The sequence below is a fragment of the Tachypleus tridentatus genome, chromosome 13 (assembly GCF_004210375.1).
Source record: "Tachypleus tridentatus isolate NWPU-2018 chromosome 13, ASM421037v1, whole genome shotgun sequence".
NCBI classification, from domain to species: Eukaryota; Metazoa; Arthropoda; class Merostomata; order Xiphosura; family Limulidae; genus Tachypleus; species Tachypleus tridentatus.
In genome coordinates, this window is record NC_134837.1 from 32,900,266 (window position 1) to 32,921,102 (window position 20,837).

At 35.3% G+C, this 20,837-nt stretch overlaps 1 protein-coding gene across 3 annotated transcripts in view; it reads right to left on the reverse strand.

Moving 5' to 3' along the window:
- LOC143239838 (zinc finger protein basonuclin-2-like) overlaps positions 1–20,837 on the reverse strand; it is a 227,465-nt gene that overhangs the window by 156,392 nt on the left and 50,236 nt on the right. For 2 of the 3 annotated variants that reach the window (XM_076481400.1, XM_076481402.1), the window contains exon 2: positions 10,629–10,682. In XM_076481400.1, the coding sequence (XP_076337515.1) occupies positions 10,629–10,682 (54 nt within the window). Of the gene's footprint in view, positions 1–10,628; positions 10,686–20,837 lie in introns of all 3 variants that reach the window. The other variant, XM_076481399.1, reaches the window with a different exon arrangement.

Here is a 20,837-nt window from a genome sequence, read left to right on the forward strand (position 1 = left end):
ACACTTGGGCTACTTTTGCCAACGAATAGTGGGATTGACCGTAACATTATAACGCCCCACGGCTGAAAGGGCGAGCATATTTGGCGCGACGGTGATGCGAACCCGCGACCCTCAGATTACGAGTCGCACGCCTTAACACGCTTGGCAATGCCGGGCCAACACGAAACAAATCTACCCATAATTATGAGTAATTTTATCTTGGGAGAAAAATAGCGTACCATAACATTTAAAAATGAATGTGTTTGTTGATAAATAGAAAGGATGTCTCATATAAACAACTTTTTATAACTTGCATGAAACATCAGAGTGTGAACCAATTTCTATATTTCAGGTTAAAAAGAAAAACTTTTAAGACACACAAACAAAACAAAAATAATTAAATTAGATAAAAAGCCAATACAGTAACAAACGAAAGATTCAATAATAGTAGTTTCCATTAGCCTAAAGGGCAGACCTATGATCCTTTTGGTCTTAGATGTAAACCGAAAGTTTTATTGTCTTAGTTGAAAGACTGTTTTTAATATACGAATAAAAAAAGTTTACCATGTGAAGTAGATATTACTGTATGAACAACAAATATATCATTTTCGTTTGGTTTGAATTTTTTGCAAAGCTACACAAAGGCTATCTGCGCTAGCGGTCCCGAATTTAGCAGTAAAAGACTAGAGGGAAAACAACTAGTTATTATCACCCACTGCCTACTATCGGGCTACTCTTTTACCAACGAACAGCGAGGGATATAACGTCACATTATAACGCCCATACGGTTGAAAGAGCGAGCATGTCTGATGAGACAGGGATTCGAACCCACCATCCATAGATCGCGAGTCAAACGCCTTAACCACCTGACCATGTCAGATTATAGCATCGTATAATAAGATTTTAATACCAAGTTGAAAATTTGTTAATAAATGTCGTTCTAAGGCTTTTATATTGCGCATATAAAAATATTCGAGTCAGCAGCAACTAGAAAGACCTACTGCGACGTCATGCATTTATGGAAATGATTTTGTTACTGGGCTTTCAAGGAAACATTGATAATATTTTAAGCTATGTGATGTGCTCTCGGCCAATCAAACAAATAATTCAATGTTAGAAGTAAAATATCGTTTATTGTCAGAGGAACAGAGAAAAAAAAAAGTATTCAGCCACACCTTCTGTAGCACGTAAAAGATGCAGTAGGATAATGTTAACTCCACTAGCTTTCTTATGGATAATAATATTTTTTTTTACTTTGTTCTTTAACCAGAGTGAAAAATAATAAGTACATCAACTTATGTATACGGTTGGCAATTTCCTATGGATCTCATATACATTCATGTGTCTTTGTGCGTAAATTCACATATATAAAACAAACCAAGCAATTGACACCATAATATGATTCAATTTGAAAGCTGAAAGATAAAAGGAACTTCCGTGTTAAAAAATCGATTAAAAATCTAAAGCGCGAGATACTGACTGTTACACGGAAGCATTCAAAAACTGAACAGTGTATTGTTGCAGTATGGATAGAGTTTGAAAATAAAGACTGGTCAGCAGAAGACTGACGAACCAGAATGTAATTTGAAACGTAACTTTAACATACATGCTTTCGCACCATGACAACAATTCAAAAACGGACAATGAACAGCAGGCTGAGATATCAAAAACTAATTTAAATACGGAAATTTATAGGAAACATATAAACATAATATCGTTTGATAATACATACTGGACATTAAGCGCCATGTTTTTTTTTAAAACATGACATTTGTAAAACAAATTGTCATACCATACATTGATATTGGAAATAAGGATTGGATATAGATTAGGATGGCGAAACAGGTCATAATTTAAAACCTGACATTTATAAAACAGATTGTCAAATCATGGATTAACATCGGAAGTATGGATTGGAATTAAATCAGTGTGACGAACCAGATTGTCATACCATGGATTAACATTGAAAGTAAGGATTGGAATTAAATCAGGATGACGAACCAGATTGTTATACCATGGATTAACATTGGAAGTAAGAATTGGAATTAAATCAGGATGACGAACCAGATTGTCATACCATGGATTAATATTGGAAGGAAGGATTGGAATTAAATTAGGATGACGAACCAGATTGTCATACCATGGATTCAACTTAAAAATAAAGGTTAGAAATTGGGCTGGTGAAGTAGGTTTAATTTGAAACCTGAAATGAACACAATAAACTTTCACAGCATAAATTCTGAAGAAATCTGAACACTGAGAAAAAAATGTCTAATTTTAGAGCTACATTAACGTCTGACAAAGGGACATCAAACTGATTCACCATGGATTTATTTTAAACGTGAAAGGAAGGCACCAATACTCCTCACTATACTTTAAGTTTCAAATCAGATAATTGATCATTACAGCATTGCCAGTAGTTTATAAACCAAAAGTGAAGTTCTTAATGTAAGTTAACATTTCTATGAGATCAAGAGGGTGCTAATTCTGTTAGATTTATTGTTAACGTTACGTGCTTTGTCTTTTCGTTATCACTGGAGACAAATGATGCGAGATCTATCAAGTGATGTCACAGTTTAGCCAGAGTTGTTTTTTTCCCCCTTCACTCGCATTAATAACATACATCGCAGGATTAGGCTAGATAGTAGAAAAAGAAAGTACCTACAATATTCCACTCTAAAATGTTTGGCTTGCATACACTGCTGACAGGTTCTACTATTCTTAAGCCTTCCTCCTCAGTTATAATACACGAGAACCCTATCTGCTCACGTTTGGGCAAGTCGGTTTTTATGAGACTAATATCATATCTATAACCTTTCCACCTGCGAAAAAGGAAATGTTGAAAATACCCCAAAATTTCACTAAAACTACTCTAACTTCAAAACAGTTGTTGGGAGTTTTTAATCACAGAATGTTAATTCTTCCTTAAGAATGAGTTTGAGACGTTTTATTTTCTATACTCATAAAAGTGTGTCAGATAATAGAAGAGTTTAATCATATATATATATATATTTTTAAATAAGAAATATTCAACTGAGACGGGTGTGAGCGTGTTACAGTCTTGCATTAAAATCTTCATTTCTTTGAATATTTATTTTGACGTATAATTATGATGTATAATGGTGAGTTAATTAAGGAAAATCAAACTGTTAAACGCTTTTCCTCATGAAGTGAAAATGTATAAACTTCAAAAATAAAAAAAATATTCAATCTTTTCATTATGAATGCTAAAAATGGTTAAATAAATATACTGGAAAGGCTACAGACTCTACATATAAGAGTTTAAGTTTGGAGAAGCAAAAACCAACTAAAATAAAAACTATAGAAGCATCAGAAAAAAAATGATTATAAAATAACAGATAATATTTTATGTGACTGTAATAAAATGACAATAGTACTGCCATACCACCCCCTTTATCGTGTGAAAATGAACCGCACCAAAGTACAATCATTTGTGCATAATTTCCAGTGTTTTGATGCCATCTAACGAATCACAAAGTACCACATCTGTACAAAATCCGTAAAAATACAAGTAGTCATGCCCTGTGGTAATACCGTCCATTCTTTTGTAACTTCATTCTATGAAATACAATAACAGAAATCAAAGTTCAAACATTTTAATAAAACTGTGAAGAAATTAATGAAACTGGTATTATTAATGATAGAACTGTGTGGTTGAGGTAGATAAAAGATACCACCTGAAAGTGATGGTAAACAGCATACGGTATTTTACGAGATAGGCCAAGCTCTAATAGAGATCATTCTATCGAACGTTTCGTAAATATAGGTGTGTAAATGTTACCTCGAATAGGGTAACACACACATCAACACAAAGTAATTCCAATGTACGTGTATAGAGTTCGAAAACCGTTACGAGAATAGGTAATAAAACCAGTATATTTAAACGGGCATCTGGCCACAAACAGTAAAATAAAAAGTTGTACTATTTTAAAAGATAAATTTAAGTTCGAATTTTTCGGCAACGATCAAAGACACATTTACTGTTAAGAGAAGAAGAGTTAGTATCATAACCATTGTATAACATCAGCATGATGGAGAGTCAGTATACACGTTTGAGGCCACATCTCGACTAACGATGTCTGTTATCTACAGATGGCACTATGACTCCTGCCAAGTACAGGCAGATTCTGATTCACTCTGAAGATTCCTCACAAATTAGAACTATTCAGCAAGGATTCAGGTTCCAGCAAAACACTGATCCTAAGTATACATCAAATGTCGTGAAATAATATTTTGACGGTGAAGAGGTTCATGGAACGCTTATAATCATGGCTTAACGTATATAAAGTCCAGATGTAAATACTCTTGAGAGTTTTAATGGCTTATGTAAAACTGAAAAGGGCGAAATATGACCAAACAACATAGATAAAATGTAGGTAGTAATATAATATACTTGAAACAATGGTACGTTGATAAACTGTATGGCATCATGACCATAAGGTAACCCAAAGAAATCGCCACAAAATACTAAAAACACAAAACAAAACTTGCTCGCTTGACTTTTATGTTTTGTATATATGTTCACCCTCTAATTGCCAGTACCTGTTGTTTGTGATTCTATACGTATGTCATTTTGTATGTATTGCACGTCAAATAAAAAAAGGTGAAAAATAATGCATTTTACAAATATTTCTTTTGAAAACTTATCTTACCAACCCGTTCTCTTTGTGTGACTCAATTAAGAGGTTTAGATAAAAGCCAACGTAAATAGAAGAGTTTGTTTGTTTTGAATTTCACGCAAAGCTACACGAGGGGCCCTAATTTAGTAGTGTAAGACTAGACGGAAGGCAGCTAGTCATCACCACCCACCGCCAACTCTTGGGCTACTATTTTACCAGTCCATAGAGGGACTGACCATAACATAATAACGTCCCCAAGGCTGAAAGGGGAGAGTATGCTCGGTGTGACGGGGATTTGAACCCGCGACTCTTAGATTACGAGTCAAGCGCCCCAACCACCTGGCCATGACGTGCCCTAATACAATATTACTCATATTCTTATGGTTCCTGTTTCCAGCGTACGTCAATTGTGCGGTTAAGGAAGTAATGTCATTTAATTTATTTTTTATTTTTGCTTGTTGTCAAGCGCAAAGGTACACAATGGATCATCTGTACCCAGTCCACCGCGGGCATCGAAACCCAATTTTTAACATTATAATCCCTTAAACTTACCGTTGAGGAGGGGTCATCTGATATATCATATATGTGTATGTGTGTGTGTGTGCATATATATATGTATACACTGCTGGCCAAAATCTTAAGGCCAATGAACATAAAGAAAAATGTGAACACTATGAAATTAGTCTAAATACTAGCTGGTCAAAAGATTAAGACCATACCAAAAAGAAGTCCTAAACAGGGTAAGAAATGCCCAACAAGAGGTCTCAGTAGTGAGTTGCACGGCCATCATTGCAAATAACTTCATACATTCGCTTTGGCATGGTCGAATAAAGCGTTTGCAGAAGGCTGGTTGAAATGTTATTCCAAGTGGTAAGGATGGCTTCACGAAGATCATGCACTGTTTGGAATCGACGTCCACTTCTGTAGACCACCCTTGCCACCCACTCCCAAACATTTTCAATGGGATTCAGTTCGGGCGAACACGCTGGATTGTCCAAAAGAATCACGTTATTCGCCATGAAAAAGGTCTTTGTCCTGCGGGCATTGTGGATTGCGGCGTTGTCCTGCTGAAAGATCCAGTCATTTCCACACAAGTGAGGGCCTTCAGTCAATAAGAATGCTCTCTCCAACATGCCAGTGTAGCCAGCCGCTGTTTGACGCCCTGTATAACCTAAAACTCCATTGTTCCATGGAAGGACCCCAGATCATGATGGAACCTCCTCCACTGTGTCGTGTAGAAACTGTTTCTGGTGAGATATCCTTATCGTGCCAGCCAGTAACATTGAAAGCCATCTAAACCATCCAGGTTAAATTTTTACTCATCAGAGAACAAAACTTTCTTCCACGTTTCTTCGTCCCATGTTTGGTGCTTCTCAGCAAAGTTTAACCAAACTGTTTCGTGGTGTGGAAGAAGACGTGGCATTTGAAGACGTTTACGGTTTTTAAAGCCTTTTTCTCGTAGATGCCGTCTTATTAATCTTCAGCTGCATTCTGCGTCCGATTGGCTGGTGTCTTGCCGGACAACCCGTCGAATCCTTCTGCTCAACGCCGGCGAAATTTTCTTGAGCCGACCACTTGAAATTCTCGTTCCGTATCCCTCAGGGCCTTTTAAATTATTTGCAACAGCAGTTTTAATACACCCAATCTCACCAGCAATGGCACGTTAAGAGAAACCTTGCTTTTGCAGCTCGACAATTCTGCCACGTTCAAACTCTGTCAGCTTTTTCGCCTTTGCCATGTTTTTACCCAATGTAACATAGGAGATGTCAGTGAGAGATGCTGACAACGCTAATGCTTGAACACAAATGACTAAATTTCGTTACGTGTTTACCGATTAATGCTTCGTTTCAGTATGGTCTTAAACTTTTGACCAGCTAATATTTAGGCTAATTTCACAGTGTTCACATTTTCCCTATTAAATGCTAAAATAGTTTTTTATTTTTATTTTCCCTTTTCTTATTTTCATCTTTCGAAGCTCTACTCAAATAAGTGGTTGAGTCTAACAACGCAAAATTCATATTTTTTCTTCATGTTCATTGGTCTTAATATATGATATGAACTTGATAATTATGTAATTTCCTGTTTCGAGCTTCTTGCTGAAATATTTACAGAAATCATAAATTTGCTTATATTGTCTCAATGTGTTGTATTCCTACACAACTTCAAAAGTGAGTAAACAAATACAGTTTATTTTATTTTATGGATTTTAGTCTTCATTACATCCTAGTGTGAGTAATAAACCTTAGTGTAAAACCACACGTTATAAAATGCTTTTTCCTATGCTAAGAAATTTCAAGAAGGAGAGATGGTTATTCATTAATTTACAAAACTTCTGTTCACATGAGTCCAACCTGGTCCCATGTTGATGAGAGTATGGGGTTTTCAATCTACTTATTGGCCTCCGCTAGTCCAGCGGTATGTCTCCGGATTTACAACGCTAAAATCAGTGGTTTGATTCCTCTCGGTGAGCAGATAGCCCTATGTGGCTTTGCTATAAGAAACACACACACACAATCTACTTATTACATCTGTTTATGTTGCTGATAATTTCGATAAACAAGCTTTAAATACACGAAATGTCTACACTGTAACTAATTTCTTGTAATGTTTTATCAAAACAGAATATAAATATATACACATTAAGCACCCTTTGGAGAGAGGTGGAAAGGCTTTGTTGAATTCGTAGAGAAGCAAATTCACCTCGTGTAGTTTGAATTCTCAACGCTTCTGATGTTGGTTTGAATAATTAATATTATTTAGTAAATTGCTTCCAGGTATACATATATATATATATTAACCTTGACATCTATCGTTGGCCATTGAGCAGATTTAATGTAAATATATTATTCGATAACTATTGGATAGTTATGAAGCCACAATCAAAAACTAAAAGAAAAAAACAAAAATCTATGCAGATAAGTTTGTTTGTTTGTTTTGAATTTCGCACAAAGCTGTACGAAGGCTATCTGTACTAGCCGTTCCCAATTTTGTAGTGTAAGACTAGAGGGAAGGCAGCTAGTCATCACTACCCACCGCCAACTTGGGCTACTCTTTTACCAACGAATAGTGGGACTGACCGTAACATTTTAACGCACCCATGGCTGAAGGAGCGAGCATGTTCGTCGCAACAAACATGCAGATAAAGAAAATATATATATTACAAAATAACGCACTTCTGACTCCTTTACCTCCGGTAAAACATTCGTCATTTCAATAACCTAAGTTCAAGTCTCCTAGTGACTCAAGAATAAGCTTATAGGTTTAAATTAAGCCCTGCAGTGGGCACAGAACAAATAGTCTAATGTGTAGCTTCGTGCTTAAAAACAAACAAAAAATAATTTTAGTACAAGTACAAAATTTAAAGAGAAATTATTTTTTGTTTGTATAAAATAATAAATTACAAGTAACTGAGATCTATTAAATTATATTATAACGAAATACTTAGTTGTTTGGTACTGTGACTGACTTTCTTATAAAGATTATAAAATGTCTTTGATTCTCGTGGTATACAACTTAATCGCACTACTTAAGATTAATCAAATTTTGTTCAACAGTTCAGAAAACGCAGGACTTTATACGTTATTAATTTTTTCTGTTCTCACTACTACATTATCAATTTGATTAATTAAAATATTTTCTGTACTTTTACGAGGAATTTATGAGGGATAGTCTAGCAGTCCCTTTATTATTCACTCGACTCGTAATCCGAAGGTCGCGGGTTCAAATCCCTGTCACACCGAACATGCTCGCCCTTTCAGCTGTGTGGGGCATTATAATGTGACGGTCAATCCCACTATTCGTTGGTAAAAGAGTAGCTAAAGAGTTAGCGGTGGGTGGTGATGACTAGCTGCCTTTCCTCTAGTCTTACACTGCTAAATTAGGGACGGCTAGCGCAGACAGCTCTCGTGTAAATTTGCGCGAAATTCAAAAGAAACCGAACCCTTTATTATTATTATCATTGAATTTAAAATAAGTATTTCAAACAACTGCCACTATGGCAAATAAAGAAATGTATAAAAGCAAATGTAAGAAATTAACTAATTTATGTTCAAAATTAAAAAGGTTTCGTACACTAATATTTCTGTTTCGTATTCGGCATCGTGTTTCTTCTAGGTCGTTGAGGTTTGTTTGTTTTGAATTTCGCGAAAAGCTACACGAGAGATTTTTGTACTAGCCGTTCCTAATTTAGCAGTGTAAAACGAGAAGGTAGGCAGCTAGTCATCACCATCCGCCGCCAACTCTTGGGATACTCTTTTACCAACGAATCGTAGGTTTGACCGTCATATACTAACGCCCCAAAGGTTGATAGGGCGAATATGTTTGGCGTGATGGCGATTCGAAGCCACGACTCTCAGATTACGAATCCAGTGTCTTAATCACTAGACCATGCCAGGGCCTTTGCGGAGTAGGAAGAGTTAGATACATTTTCGATCTCTTCCTACAATATTTCTGTTTATGAGTTGTTTGTTTGAATTTCACGCAAAGCTACACGAGGGCTATATGCGCTATTCGTCCTTAATTTAGCAGTGCAAGACTAGAGGGAAAGAAGCTAATCATCACCACCCAACACCAAATCTTAGACTACTCTTTTGTCCACAAATAGTGAGATTGATCGAACATTATTATGTCCCTCCTCCAGCTAAACGGGCAAGCATGTTTGGTGGAAGAAGAACCCGCGATCCTCAGATTGCGAGCCATAACTACCTGGCCGAATGGAAAAGACGAGTTGTATACCATAAATTATATATGATTTACTCTAGTAATAAGAGTCTCAATAAACGTATGAATAAATTAAAAAATATGAAGTTTGCTTGTACCAGTTGGGCACGCTATAGAGAAAGGATTAATATAAGATTCAAAGAATCCTGACGTTGAAAAACTTTTAAACAATCATTCCGTTTGAATACTTTGACAGACTAGCTCTTTCATGTATCTGCACAAGTGAAATGCAGCTTATAAGTGTACAGAAAACAAATTCCTTATCATATCTGTTTCACCATTTTTTTTATGTGATGTGACGTACGAATGATATACGATGATTTGAAATGGACTTCAGTTGTACGTATATACATTAGGGTAATCCATTTGGAATCACAAATACGTTTTTTTTCCTTAGTTTGTCTTGACTTCTTGAGTTTCTACAAATTTAAAAAAGTACCATTTACTCTTCTTTCTTGTGAAGATGTTTTCACTTACGTTAGAAATTCGTCAACAGGTCAAGTTAAAGATGAGATCTCTTGAGAGGTTTCTCTCTCCAGCCATCTAAAAAATACAATGAAGGAAACATAAACGACGTATACTCAACCGCCTGTGGTAGCTTCGGTTTTATCAAACGCATCCATAAATGCTAATGGTCTGCAAATTTACCACCATCTGTCAACCGTCATGGAAGCGTCTCGGGTCCTCCACTTGCGTCTACCGAGGATTAGTAGCAATCGAAGAAATCTGCAGATAGCTTGAGCCAGCTGACGCCGAGATTTCCCCATTGTTTAGAGGTTATTAATGAAGCTCAAAGAACCGCTGTAATAGCTGTAAAAACCTTCTCAGATCTTAAAAGAGAACTATCAGTGTGCTAGCGGCTGGGACTCTGTGACAGGCTCGGCCGAGCGTGCCGTCCATCTCCGTCACACGGCCCGCGTGCCCTGTGCCGCTCGCCTGTCACCGGGCCTCGATTAGCTGTGATAAACGGAGGCCTTCCGTCTAAATGGAGTAATCGTTTAAATCCCCAGTTTTTAATGCAATGTCATATCGCCAAAATACAGAACTCTGTCTCAGTGAAAAATCTGCTTTCGACGGAACATCCTCAGCTGATAACTTCTCCCTACACGGAGTCCCGGCTACTAAAACCTTTACATGAGAACTCTTCAGGGACTAATGGTACCCGGCTTGTGCACAGTATTGACTGGCCTGTCGAAAGCAGTAGGGACTAGGAAGTTTACAAAATCCTTTCATTGATATCTTAAGACTGACAGACTTACGTGAAGAAATGTAGTTAGTTTCACTACCTACCCTTGAATAATTCCGCTGTCCATAACGTGTCAGTTGCATGAAATCCCACACCACCTGCTGGAGAGATGGACACACGAGTTATTATTCTATACTGAAAATATTCTCAACAAAAATACACTGTAAATATAATGTAAAAAGAGCTTACTTGTTCATTAACGTGATCATGTAGTATCAACGTAAAACATAGCATGTGATAACGAATATTTATAACAGAAAACTAATGTAATATTACATTTATATGGCATATTTTAATTTATTAATTGAAACATAAATCAGCTTCACATATAATTTCAATGTAGACCAACCAAAACGATGTTTATTTCAGATATCAATGATATAAACATTCAAACACATTAGTGTCCATACAGTTTGTTCATTAACAAAAACAACACAGATGAGTATTAATTGAGACACCATTTGATTTTTAATCAACAACATTTAAGTCTCACGTAAAAATTCACAGATGTTCTTTGTGTGATTTGTAATCATATTTCAAAACACCATTTGCGAAATACAAAACAGAAAAGCGCTCATATCCCACGCTCAATATATTGTTGTTTGTTTGAGATCAAGTTCTCCTGTGGATAATTTTCGTGAGAAGTGTCAAGAAATTACTTTTTTGAGACAGTCTCAAGTGGAGAGCAACAGGATGAATGGAAGATGGGTAAAGGCAGACTAAAGTTTCAACGTGAGGAGACAAGAGACGTTGCCTGCAGACGTTCCAAGGCCGTCATAGAGCCATAACATTTCAAGACAATCGTTATCCGGCTCTAAACGCTAGACACCATAGAACCATTGCAGCTGGACAACTCGCACAAGAGCTGTCAGCACCTACTGAAAGATCTCTATCGATACAGATAAGAGCCAAAACTCTTCATGAGAGGTCAGACGCCCAGTGGTTTGTGTCTCGCTAACATGGCCTCAGAGACAGAGTCTATGTGTCACCAACACCTGGAATGGTACAAAAAAAAATAGTGCAATGTTCTCTTCATGGATGAGTGAAGATTCTTCCTGAAAACTAATTATCGACAAAGGCTGGTTTGGAGGGATGGAGGGAGAGACTCGATGCCATCCTTTAAATACTTTGGACTGAGACATTACAGAGATGGTGGTGTCCTGGTCTGGGTAAGTGTCAAAATAAAATGCCAAACAGACCAATACGTGTGTAATGCACGTATCTCTTCACTGAGAAATCCTCCAACAGTATTTTGCTCTTTTTAGAAATCCTTTAGGTCCTGATTTATATATATAACGCACGCTGGTTGATCAGTAGCTTGAAAATGAAAATTTCGCCTGAATGGACCTGAGAGCTATATCACCGGATCTGAGCCCCTCAGGGTTATCCTGGGATGTTTTGCACGGGCGGGTTTCCAGTTATTAAACATACCTAAGAACCCTCCAAGAGCTCAAATGAATCCTCGTACAAGAGTGAAACATGTCTCTTTCCAGCTTACTAGATAACTTTATTTGCAACATCAGATGATGCCGTGAAACGTGTATTGTTGTAAAGGGTAGTATATTTTAGGCTTCTTTGCTCCAAAGTCATACCTCAGTGAAAAACAAAACCAGTAATGTATATGCATACGTTGTAAGACAGCTCACCTTTACCACACTTTTAATGGCATTTCATGAAGGGGTTTTCGAGAAATCAGTTCTTTTCTGTTTGTCCCTTAATTTTTGGATATTTGTGTAAATAAAAGTTTGTGAATTGTGCTTTACCGATTTGTTGTGATTTTACACTTCTTAAAGAACTCGATAGTATATGTTTAAAGAAGGTAAGGTATTAGGTGACGTAGTTAACTTATGGAATATATCAACTGAAATGGATCTCTGGATGAACCTTAGATAAATTAAGGCAGTAGCAGCTCTCTAGAATAAGCTATAACAGTTTTATCTCTTTAGTAGCAATCCCCTGGTTCTGAAACTTACCTGCCTACAGGAAATTCGTATTCTTGTTGTTTTCGGCGAACTCATGAATCACTCTCGAATAATATTCTTTATCCAAATAGTTAAATTTCGCTTTTATACCTGATAACACTTTCATTAACTGTAAACAAACTCTGAAAGCAATAATCAACTATATATTTAGCGGACATAAACCACTCTTTTCGTTGTGAATTAGGTGGTTAGAGCACTCGACTCGCAATCTGCAGGTTCGATTACTCGTTCCACCAAACATGCAAAATCCCTTTTAGCCAAGGGGGCGTTATAATGTGACCTCAGTTTCACTATTCGTTGGTGAAAGAATATCCCAAGATTTGGCAGAGGATGGTGTTGACTAGTTATCTTCCCTTTAGCCTTTCACTGCAAAATTTAAATAATTAAGTCTCTTAAAATAATATGGTGAAAGCATGCTTTATGCATTCATATTAATGTGAATTCTCTTTTAAAATATTTTGAGGATATCAGTAATAGTAGAAGTAATATTTAAGAACTTGCAAATATTCTTAGACAGACAATAAGGAAACGAAGCTCGGTCAAACATAAATCTCGCTTTAAACTGTTGAAATTCATAATTCTGAGGTACATATGATTCTTTCATCTCAAAAACTACAGTGAATTTTTATTAAGGTGTATTACTTTTTTTCAGTTACACTCATTAAGATTAACGTTTACCAACATGGCCGACTTCTACAAATACTTTTTTAAATGTTCACATCATATCTGAAATGGTAATTTATAATCTAACAATCGTCAAGAAAACAGGGCCGAAGCATTATTCACATGCATAAATTCGTTTGCACTAGTGACTGGTTTTGATCAATCGGTTTCAAACGTTAGAGATATTGTACACATGTCAGTATCATGATAAGGTATCTTTATCTATCTGAGCTGCAGTCATTCCTCGTAGGATGTAGCTCTGAGAAGGTTTAGCAATGCTTAACTGGAATATTGTAAACTAAATCTAATTAAATAACAAATAATGTTTGCAACAAAGTGAAATAGATTAATATTTGTTACGATGTACGCATTTTATTTAACTAAAGATTAACCTATTTGAAACATCGATCGCAATTTGAAACAAGCGACTGTTGAACCATGAAAACTTGAATCTACCTTTCATCATTTATGGAAATATTATTTATTCATCTGTTGTACAAGTGTAATGTTTTATTATTCTATAATATATAATATTTTGCCATATTCAGTTACACATGCTTGCTTGTATGTATGAAAATAGTAGTGTATTTTAGGAGAGGTTTTAAATGAAGTAAGTCCTGCAGACTAGGCCTCTGCCAATAAACTAAAAGAGGACACCTAAAACCCAAGTTTCCTGGGCTTATAACTGAGTATAAGCAACCTGATGAACTGAAATTTTAATTTATTTTAATTTATCTTTCGTTTCATTAATTTCTTTTTTAGTTGTTATCACACCAGTTTGAGTAATTATGTTTGATCACGAGGAGCAAAAGGCTAAAGGGTTACGATATATGTAGGTTGTTGTCTGGGTTAAGGTGATTTTGATGTATTTTAAATCTTGTAATTTAAAGAAGTACATTTCCTGGTTCCGTCCCTGTTTAGAGTGTAGATTTTTCTGTATAGCATAACCATGCAATATAAGTTTTATCAACTTATAGCAAGCAAAGAAATAAACTAATAATGACAACCAGATAATATACACTTCCAATCCAATTAAGTTCACACTGGGTAAATATGTTATTGCAGTTTTAATTTCAGAAATTAAAATAAAATCAGAAAGTATTCTGTATTATGATTATTTTTTTCCAAGTAAGTTGTTATCACTGTATTCGAGATTGTTTGTGAAATAAAAATGGTATTTTTGCAACGGTAGAAATAAGCATCGTTGGTTGAATGCTATTATTTTAAGGCCTAGATTAAGAAAAAAGCATTATTTTTACTTATAGATACTGTACAAAAAACCCTTTTGGGAATAAAAACAAGTCTTCAGGTTTAATTACGTAATATTTAAATTGCAGCAAGTTGACTTTATAACAGGAAAATACAACTGCAATGAAAGATGTTTATTAAATTTAATGCGTAATAATGACAGCGATCATGATTAAATGAAACAAACTAAGATGCTGCTCAACAGCATCAATGCTTTAAAAATCCAAGTCTAGGCACAAAGTCAAGCCTAAATAGATGTAGGTATTTTTAGAATTATATCTATGTAAACGTTAGGCTTAACAATTTACGGTTGAGTAAAGAGAAATTTTCAGTTTCAGTTACCTTAACTTTTCATTTCTTTAGGTCTGATATACGTCACTCAGTATTAAAAAATGTAATTCGCTTTGATTTAAATAAAATGGTACGTTACTCATTTAGTTGGGAAGATTTTTATATTAGTTAAAATGATCTAACGTTAGTTGCTACTCATACTGTGATTAGATAATACTGTTTTGATTCCAGCGTCACATAACGCTCGTGGTTTCTCGGAGAATCAACTTTTATCTTAATTAGTACTGTTAAGCACCAAATTATTATTGTTTTCTCATTTCACATCAGCAGAAGTTCAATGTTATCGCATCAATGAACCTTTTATTACTTTTATGTTATATATTGAACGTAATTGTAATAGATTTTATACATGCTTTTTACTGAAAATATATTCACATGTTACTTTAAATAATTTCGATCCATCTCAAAAAAGTATTTAAATGAACTAAATTTACTCAGCTTAATTATTATTGTGCTATCTCAAAAATCGTCTATTATATACTTGTCTATACAAAATTTCTTATAGTACTACGGAAGAGATCACAAATTTATAACAGAACAAGCTATGCCAACATTATCAGTACCCAGTGGATAATGCAATAACTTAGAACAACGACTATCGGATGAAAGGAAAAAATAAAATAACCTATACTTTTTCCTATTCACGTATCTACACATTTCACTAAGGCACTTATGTACGTCATAATACAAACATGAAACTTGTTTGATAAACAATCGTAATTGTATTTATATCTCCACGTCACTTTGTTCCCTTGTCCTAAACATTCCAGGGCATGTACAAAGCTGATAAAGTGTCGATATATTCGTAAAGCAGTTAGATCATTTTTAACCAACAAAAGGGAGATTAGCTAGCAAATGCAAGCCAAACTTCATGAAATACGAGCTTCATTTTTCTTAAAACCATGGGGAGCGCCCTGCTTTTTGTTTCTAGCCAATTCTTCCCTAGAGGGCACTTCAATCGAAGTAAGTCTGATATCAGCACAGGGGCAGAATGGTTAAGATATTTTTCATAACAAGGCAGCTCCTCTATTAAAGAGTCGGAACGAGACATCTTGAATCATAACATGATCTTGTCAGGATTTTCCAACAGAACACCTGACTCTGATACCTTTCACTTTCTGACAGAGTAATCTAATTTGAATAAAATATTGATGAATAGTCTTTAAAAACAAATTCGCTCTGTCACTGTTGAAGTAGCATTTTTCTGCATTGGGTTGATAAAAACTCCAAGCGAACAATTCCACAATATATTACAATGAATTTTACTTTTGTTTTATTTAGTCCCATTTAGTTATAACTAGAAGAGCGAAAAAAAAATCTAGTGAAAGTTTACCACAGAGAAAATCTTGAATTGTGTCATATTTTTTTTAGAAAAGCCAAGCTTGATAAAATTCATCAGCAATATTAGATACAATTCTAACAAATATTAATCACAGTTATTTAAAATTGTAGGTTTGTTTCATAAAGGGGAACTCATCTCATGAGAGTTATATATTATGGATACGTTTGGATATTATTAGTCTCTACAGCTACATACGTACTGTTTTATAAAAGGGGCTTCAACGTGGTGACCAAATTAGGCCTCCACAATAATTATGAATATTACCAATGACAAGTTTATCAAAAACAAAGAATAAACAAACAAAAACACACAGACTGGTTAATGGCATCGTACCCATTTGTTTAATAACAATAAAGATTCTGAAATTATGTAGTGTTCAAGCACACTGATAATCGAACAATATTTACAAGAACGTATAGTCTGCATATGCACCGCAGAAAATAATTTCAAATATGTAGGAACAGCAAAATAAAGACAAGTGAACAAGCCAAACAACTCTTTTTATTTACAATGAATAACTGTATTCATCATTAAACTAGTCGGATTTTTACTTTGTATCGAAAATTTAACTGTCTTTTGAATAAAAAGACGCTTTTCAAATACGTTTGCACATATCGCATTTTCATACTTCAAATCTACGTGTTTCATCAATTAACAAATAAGGAAGAGAAACCTCCAACTCATGCCAATTTATACTAGTGTCTGTTTCAAATACTGTGCCAAAGTTATACACAGTTCTATCCGTAGTACATATAATATTTACTCAAGTAGAAGGATTAGCGCATGATTACGACTTTTCGACATCCAGTTAATTAACGAATGTCATAATCAGACTTAGAACACTTAAAGGAAAATTTAGACAGCTTGGTCGAATATACTTTTCTACAGATATATTATAAACTAGTTATAGAAAGGTGAAATTAGTAACTACTTCAGTTACGACAAGGATTTGTGTTTTGAAAGAATAAATTCTGATCTGAAGAACTAAGTTACATTATTTGACTAATCGTTCTTTCTTTTCTGCAGTTCGCAGTGTAATGTTATTTGAAACAGCATGATTCAATGCCTTCTTAATTTGCATTATAGTCGAATGGTTGTATCACGATGTTGTGTCTTTGAGCAAAACATTTTTGTCCTCTTGTTCCAGTCTTTCGATCTGTATGGTGGGGTCAACTCTTGGTAGACTGGCATCATGTCCAGGGAATATAGGTTACCATTCCTACCCGCTTCTAATATTTGAAACCAGAGTTCCAAAGCACTGGCCCTACGTACCTTTTAAAGCAGTGATTCCCAACCTTTTATGGCCCTCGCATCTTTGCCCTAAAGAGCCATTAGCAACATCCCTGGTTGAGGATCCCTATTCCAAAGGCACAGAAAGGTTTTACTTGTTATAATTAACTAACATTTAGACTTGTAAACACTTTTTTGTCACGGCAATGAGTCTATTTAAATGTAATGAAATTTCGCCAATATTAATGAGATTTTGATTCCGTTAAGTTTGTTTAAATAAAAATAAATACGAAATAAAACTAAAAAAAGTTCAGAAAACTTGGAGAAAATTTAAAAATGAATGTGATAAAAATGTTTACAAATTACTAAAAACTGCTCATGCTATTAGTGAATAGACTGAAACCTTTCATAATTGTGTGAAACTGGTCATCTCTTGAGACAAGGTTTCAATGAAATAATGAAATGATGCACATAATGAGTGAATATCTGGACTATTTATGAAGTAGTTCGATTTAAGTTTTGCAGTAAAAAAATAAAAATTCATTATAATAAAGCGGCCATGATGTAATTTCTGTGAAGTAGATTGCGTTAAGATTGCGGAAACAACTATATGGAGAAAAACAAAGGAACTTAACTGTACATTAAAATGAACAATTAAGAAGGTTTTATTTTTGAATCTAGAAAGGTGGTAAATTTGTGTTGATTTACGTATTATGCAGATTTTTAACCATCAAGCGCAAACTTTTTGTAAAATAAAGAAAACTATGTAAATAGCACAATTTATAACGAAAATAAAAAGTGACAAGCAGATGAGGCTTTAGGAGTTTGATATAATGTTACATGAATTTTACCTCAAAATAACCAATTTGATGAATTTTTTGTTCATTTATTTATTCTTTCGCGATGTAACATTAATTCTTTGTGTATCAAATTTTGTATAATTCACAGAAAGTAACAAAGTTTATATTTTGAAAAACGTATACATAATATAAATGTAACAACCCGAGTATATACGAGGAGAGTTTGTCTTTAAACCAAAAGGTCAATGTGTATAACAATCTCGTTCCGAAGTTATTCGATATTATATTGATTTTATTTGAACAGTCAATGTTGCAGCATAATTCCACATACAGTTAACCCTGACTCTGGATACGGTTGGGGAGATTCGAGATCCCACAGGACAGAAAAATCGAACAGATTCGTTAGCATGCTATTTCAAGCTAGTGAGTCGTTGCAAGAACTACGCGATACCATGCCAGCAACAATAATGGCCAGGTGGTTAAGGCACACGACTCGTAATCCGAGGGTTGCGGGTTCGAATAACCGTCACACCCAACATGCTCGCCCTTTCAGCAGTGGGGTCGTTATAAAGTGACGGTCAATCCCATTATTCACTGGTAAAAGAGTAGCCCAAGAGTTAGCGGTGGGAGGTGTTGACTAGCTGCATAGACTTCCCTAATTTTGATTGTTTGTTTATTTGAATTTTGCGCAAAGCTACACGAGGGCTGTCTGCGCTAGCCGTTCCTAATTTAACAGTGTAAAACTAGAGGGAAGGCAGCTAGTCATTACCACCCACCGCCAACTCTTGGGCTACTCTTTAACCAACGAATAGTGGGACTGACCGTCATATTATAACGCCCCTATGGCTGAAAGGGCGAGCATGTTTGGTGCGACAGGGATTCGAACCTCCGACCCTCAGATTACAAGTCGAACGCCTTAACCCACGTGACCATGCCGGGCCCCCTCATTTTGAATAAAGAGATTAGAGAAAGGGAAGGCAGCTATTTAACGGCGTAAAACCCTAACTCACATGACCGAATAGTCATATGTGGCTGCTACTCTTATAGCACCAAAGTGAGTAGCATGTTTGCACAACAACGCAACATCCACCATGGACCACTGAATTCGTAATCCGGACACACTAACCAGCTAGGTCATGTCTGGCCCTGTAGGTGTAAATTATAACTAGTTTTAATTATCTCCACTTGGTATTTAAATTATGCCTTTAAAATTATGAACACTTTTTAATTTATTTTTTGTTACATTTACAAGTTTATTCCATCTTGAAATATGAAATATACAACTGTTAAAATATTCGTTTTTGATGTGTCACGTAATAGAATTAGCCAAAGTATTACAAATTCTTATGTATTTGTTTGTTCTTGAGTTTTCGCACAAAGCTACTCGAGGGCTATCTGCGATAGCCGTCCTTAATGTAGTAGTGTAAGACTCGAGAGAAGGCAGCTAGTCATCACCACCTACCGCTAACTCTTGGGCTACGTTTTATCAATTAATAGTGGGATTGACCGTTACATTGTAACGCCCCCACGGCTGAAAGGGCGAGCATGTTTGGAGTTTCGAACCCGCGACCTTCAGATTACCGTAACCACCTGGCCATGCCGGGCTAAACAGAAAGGAATCTTGATCCTGAAGTTTGACCACCTCCAAACACTATCTAAGGAAACGTGGTGTGGTATATAAGACACCATCTGACATTAAACTCTTAAGAAAATGTAATAGTTTCCTTGATTGTACATTCAAAGAGTTTCTCTTAATTTAGTCTTATAAACCTAAAACAAACATAAGTAAGTTTTGACCTTTGTATTTATTACTGTTATTATTTTCTTTCGATTTGGTGTTGTTAGTCATTTTAATTCTTTTTTAACGTGCGTGCGATAGCACTGAAATTACTATTATTAAGTTGGTTTTTAATTTTTGTGCGTGTTCTTTTCAGTTATCAGTGCGTATTTTTATGTGACTCTTAACCAACGATAAAGGCGAAAGCCGAAGCTTCAGGTTTCGATTAAAATCGTTTATTATTATTTTTTCTGGAAAGCGAGTATACGTTTCTTATAAATATAGTTTTGGTTTGACATGTTTTGAATTTCGCGCAAAACTACACGAGGGCTATCTGCGCTAGCCGTCCCTGATTTAGCAGTGTAAGAATAGAGGATTGACCGTAAATTATAACCACCCCACGGCTGAAAGGGGGAGCAAGTTTGGTGTGACGGGGATTCGAATCCGCGACCTTCGGATTACGAGTCGAACGCCTCAACCCACCTGGCCATGCCGAACCCTAAATATGGTTTTAACCTCCCAGTCTGCTCTGTAAAGTTTAAAAACTCATACATGTCGTATTTTATTTGTTTAAAAGCTGATACATACTGTATTTTATTTCTTTAGTAACTGATACATCTGTATTTTATTTGTTTAATATCTGATACATACTGTACTTTATTTCTTGAATAACTAATACATACTGTATTTTATTTGTTTGATATCTGATACTTACTGTATTTTTATTTGTTAAGAGCTGATACATACTGCAATTTATTTGTTTAAGAACTGATATATATTGTATTTTATTTGTTTAATAACTGATACATACTGTATTTTATTTGTTTAAAAAGTGATAATACTGTATTTTATTTTCCACT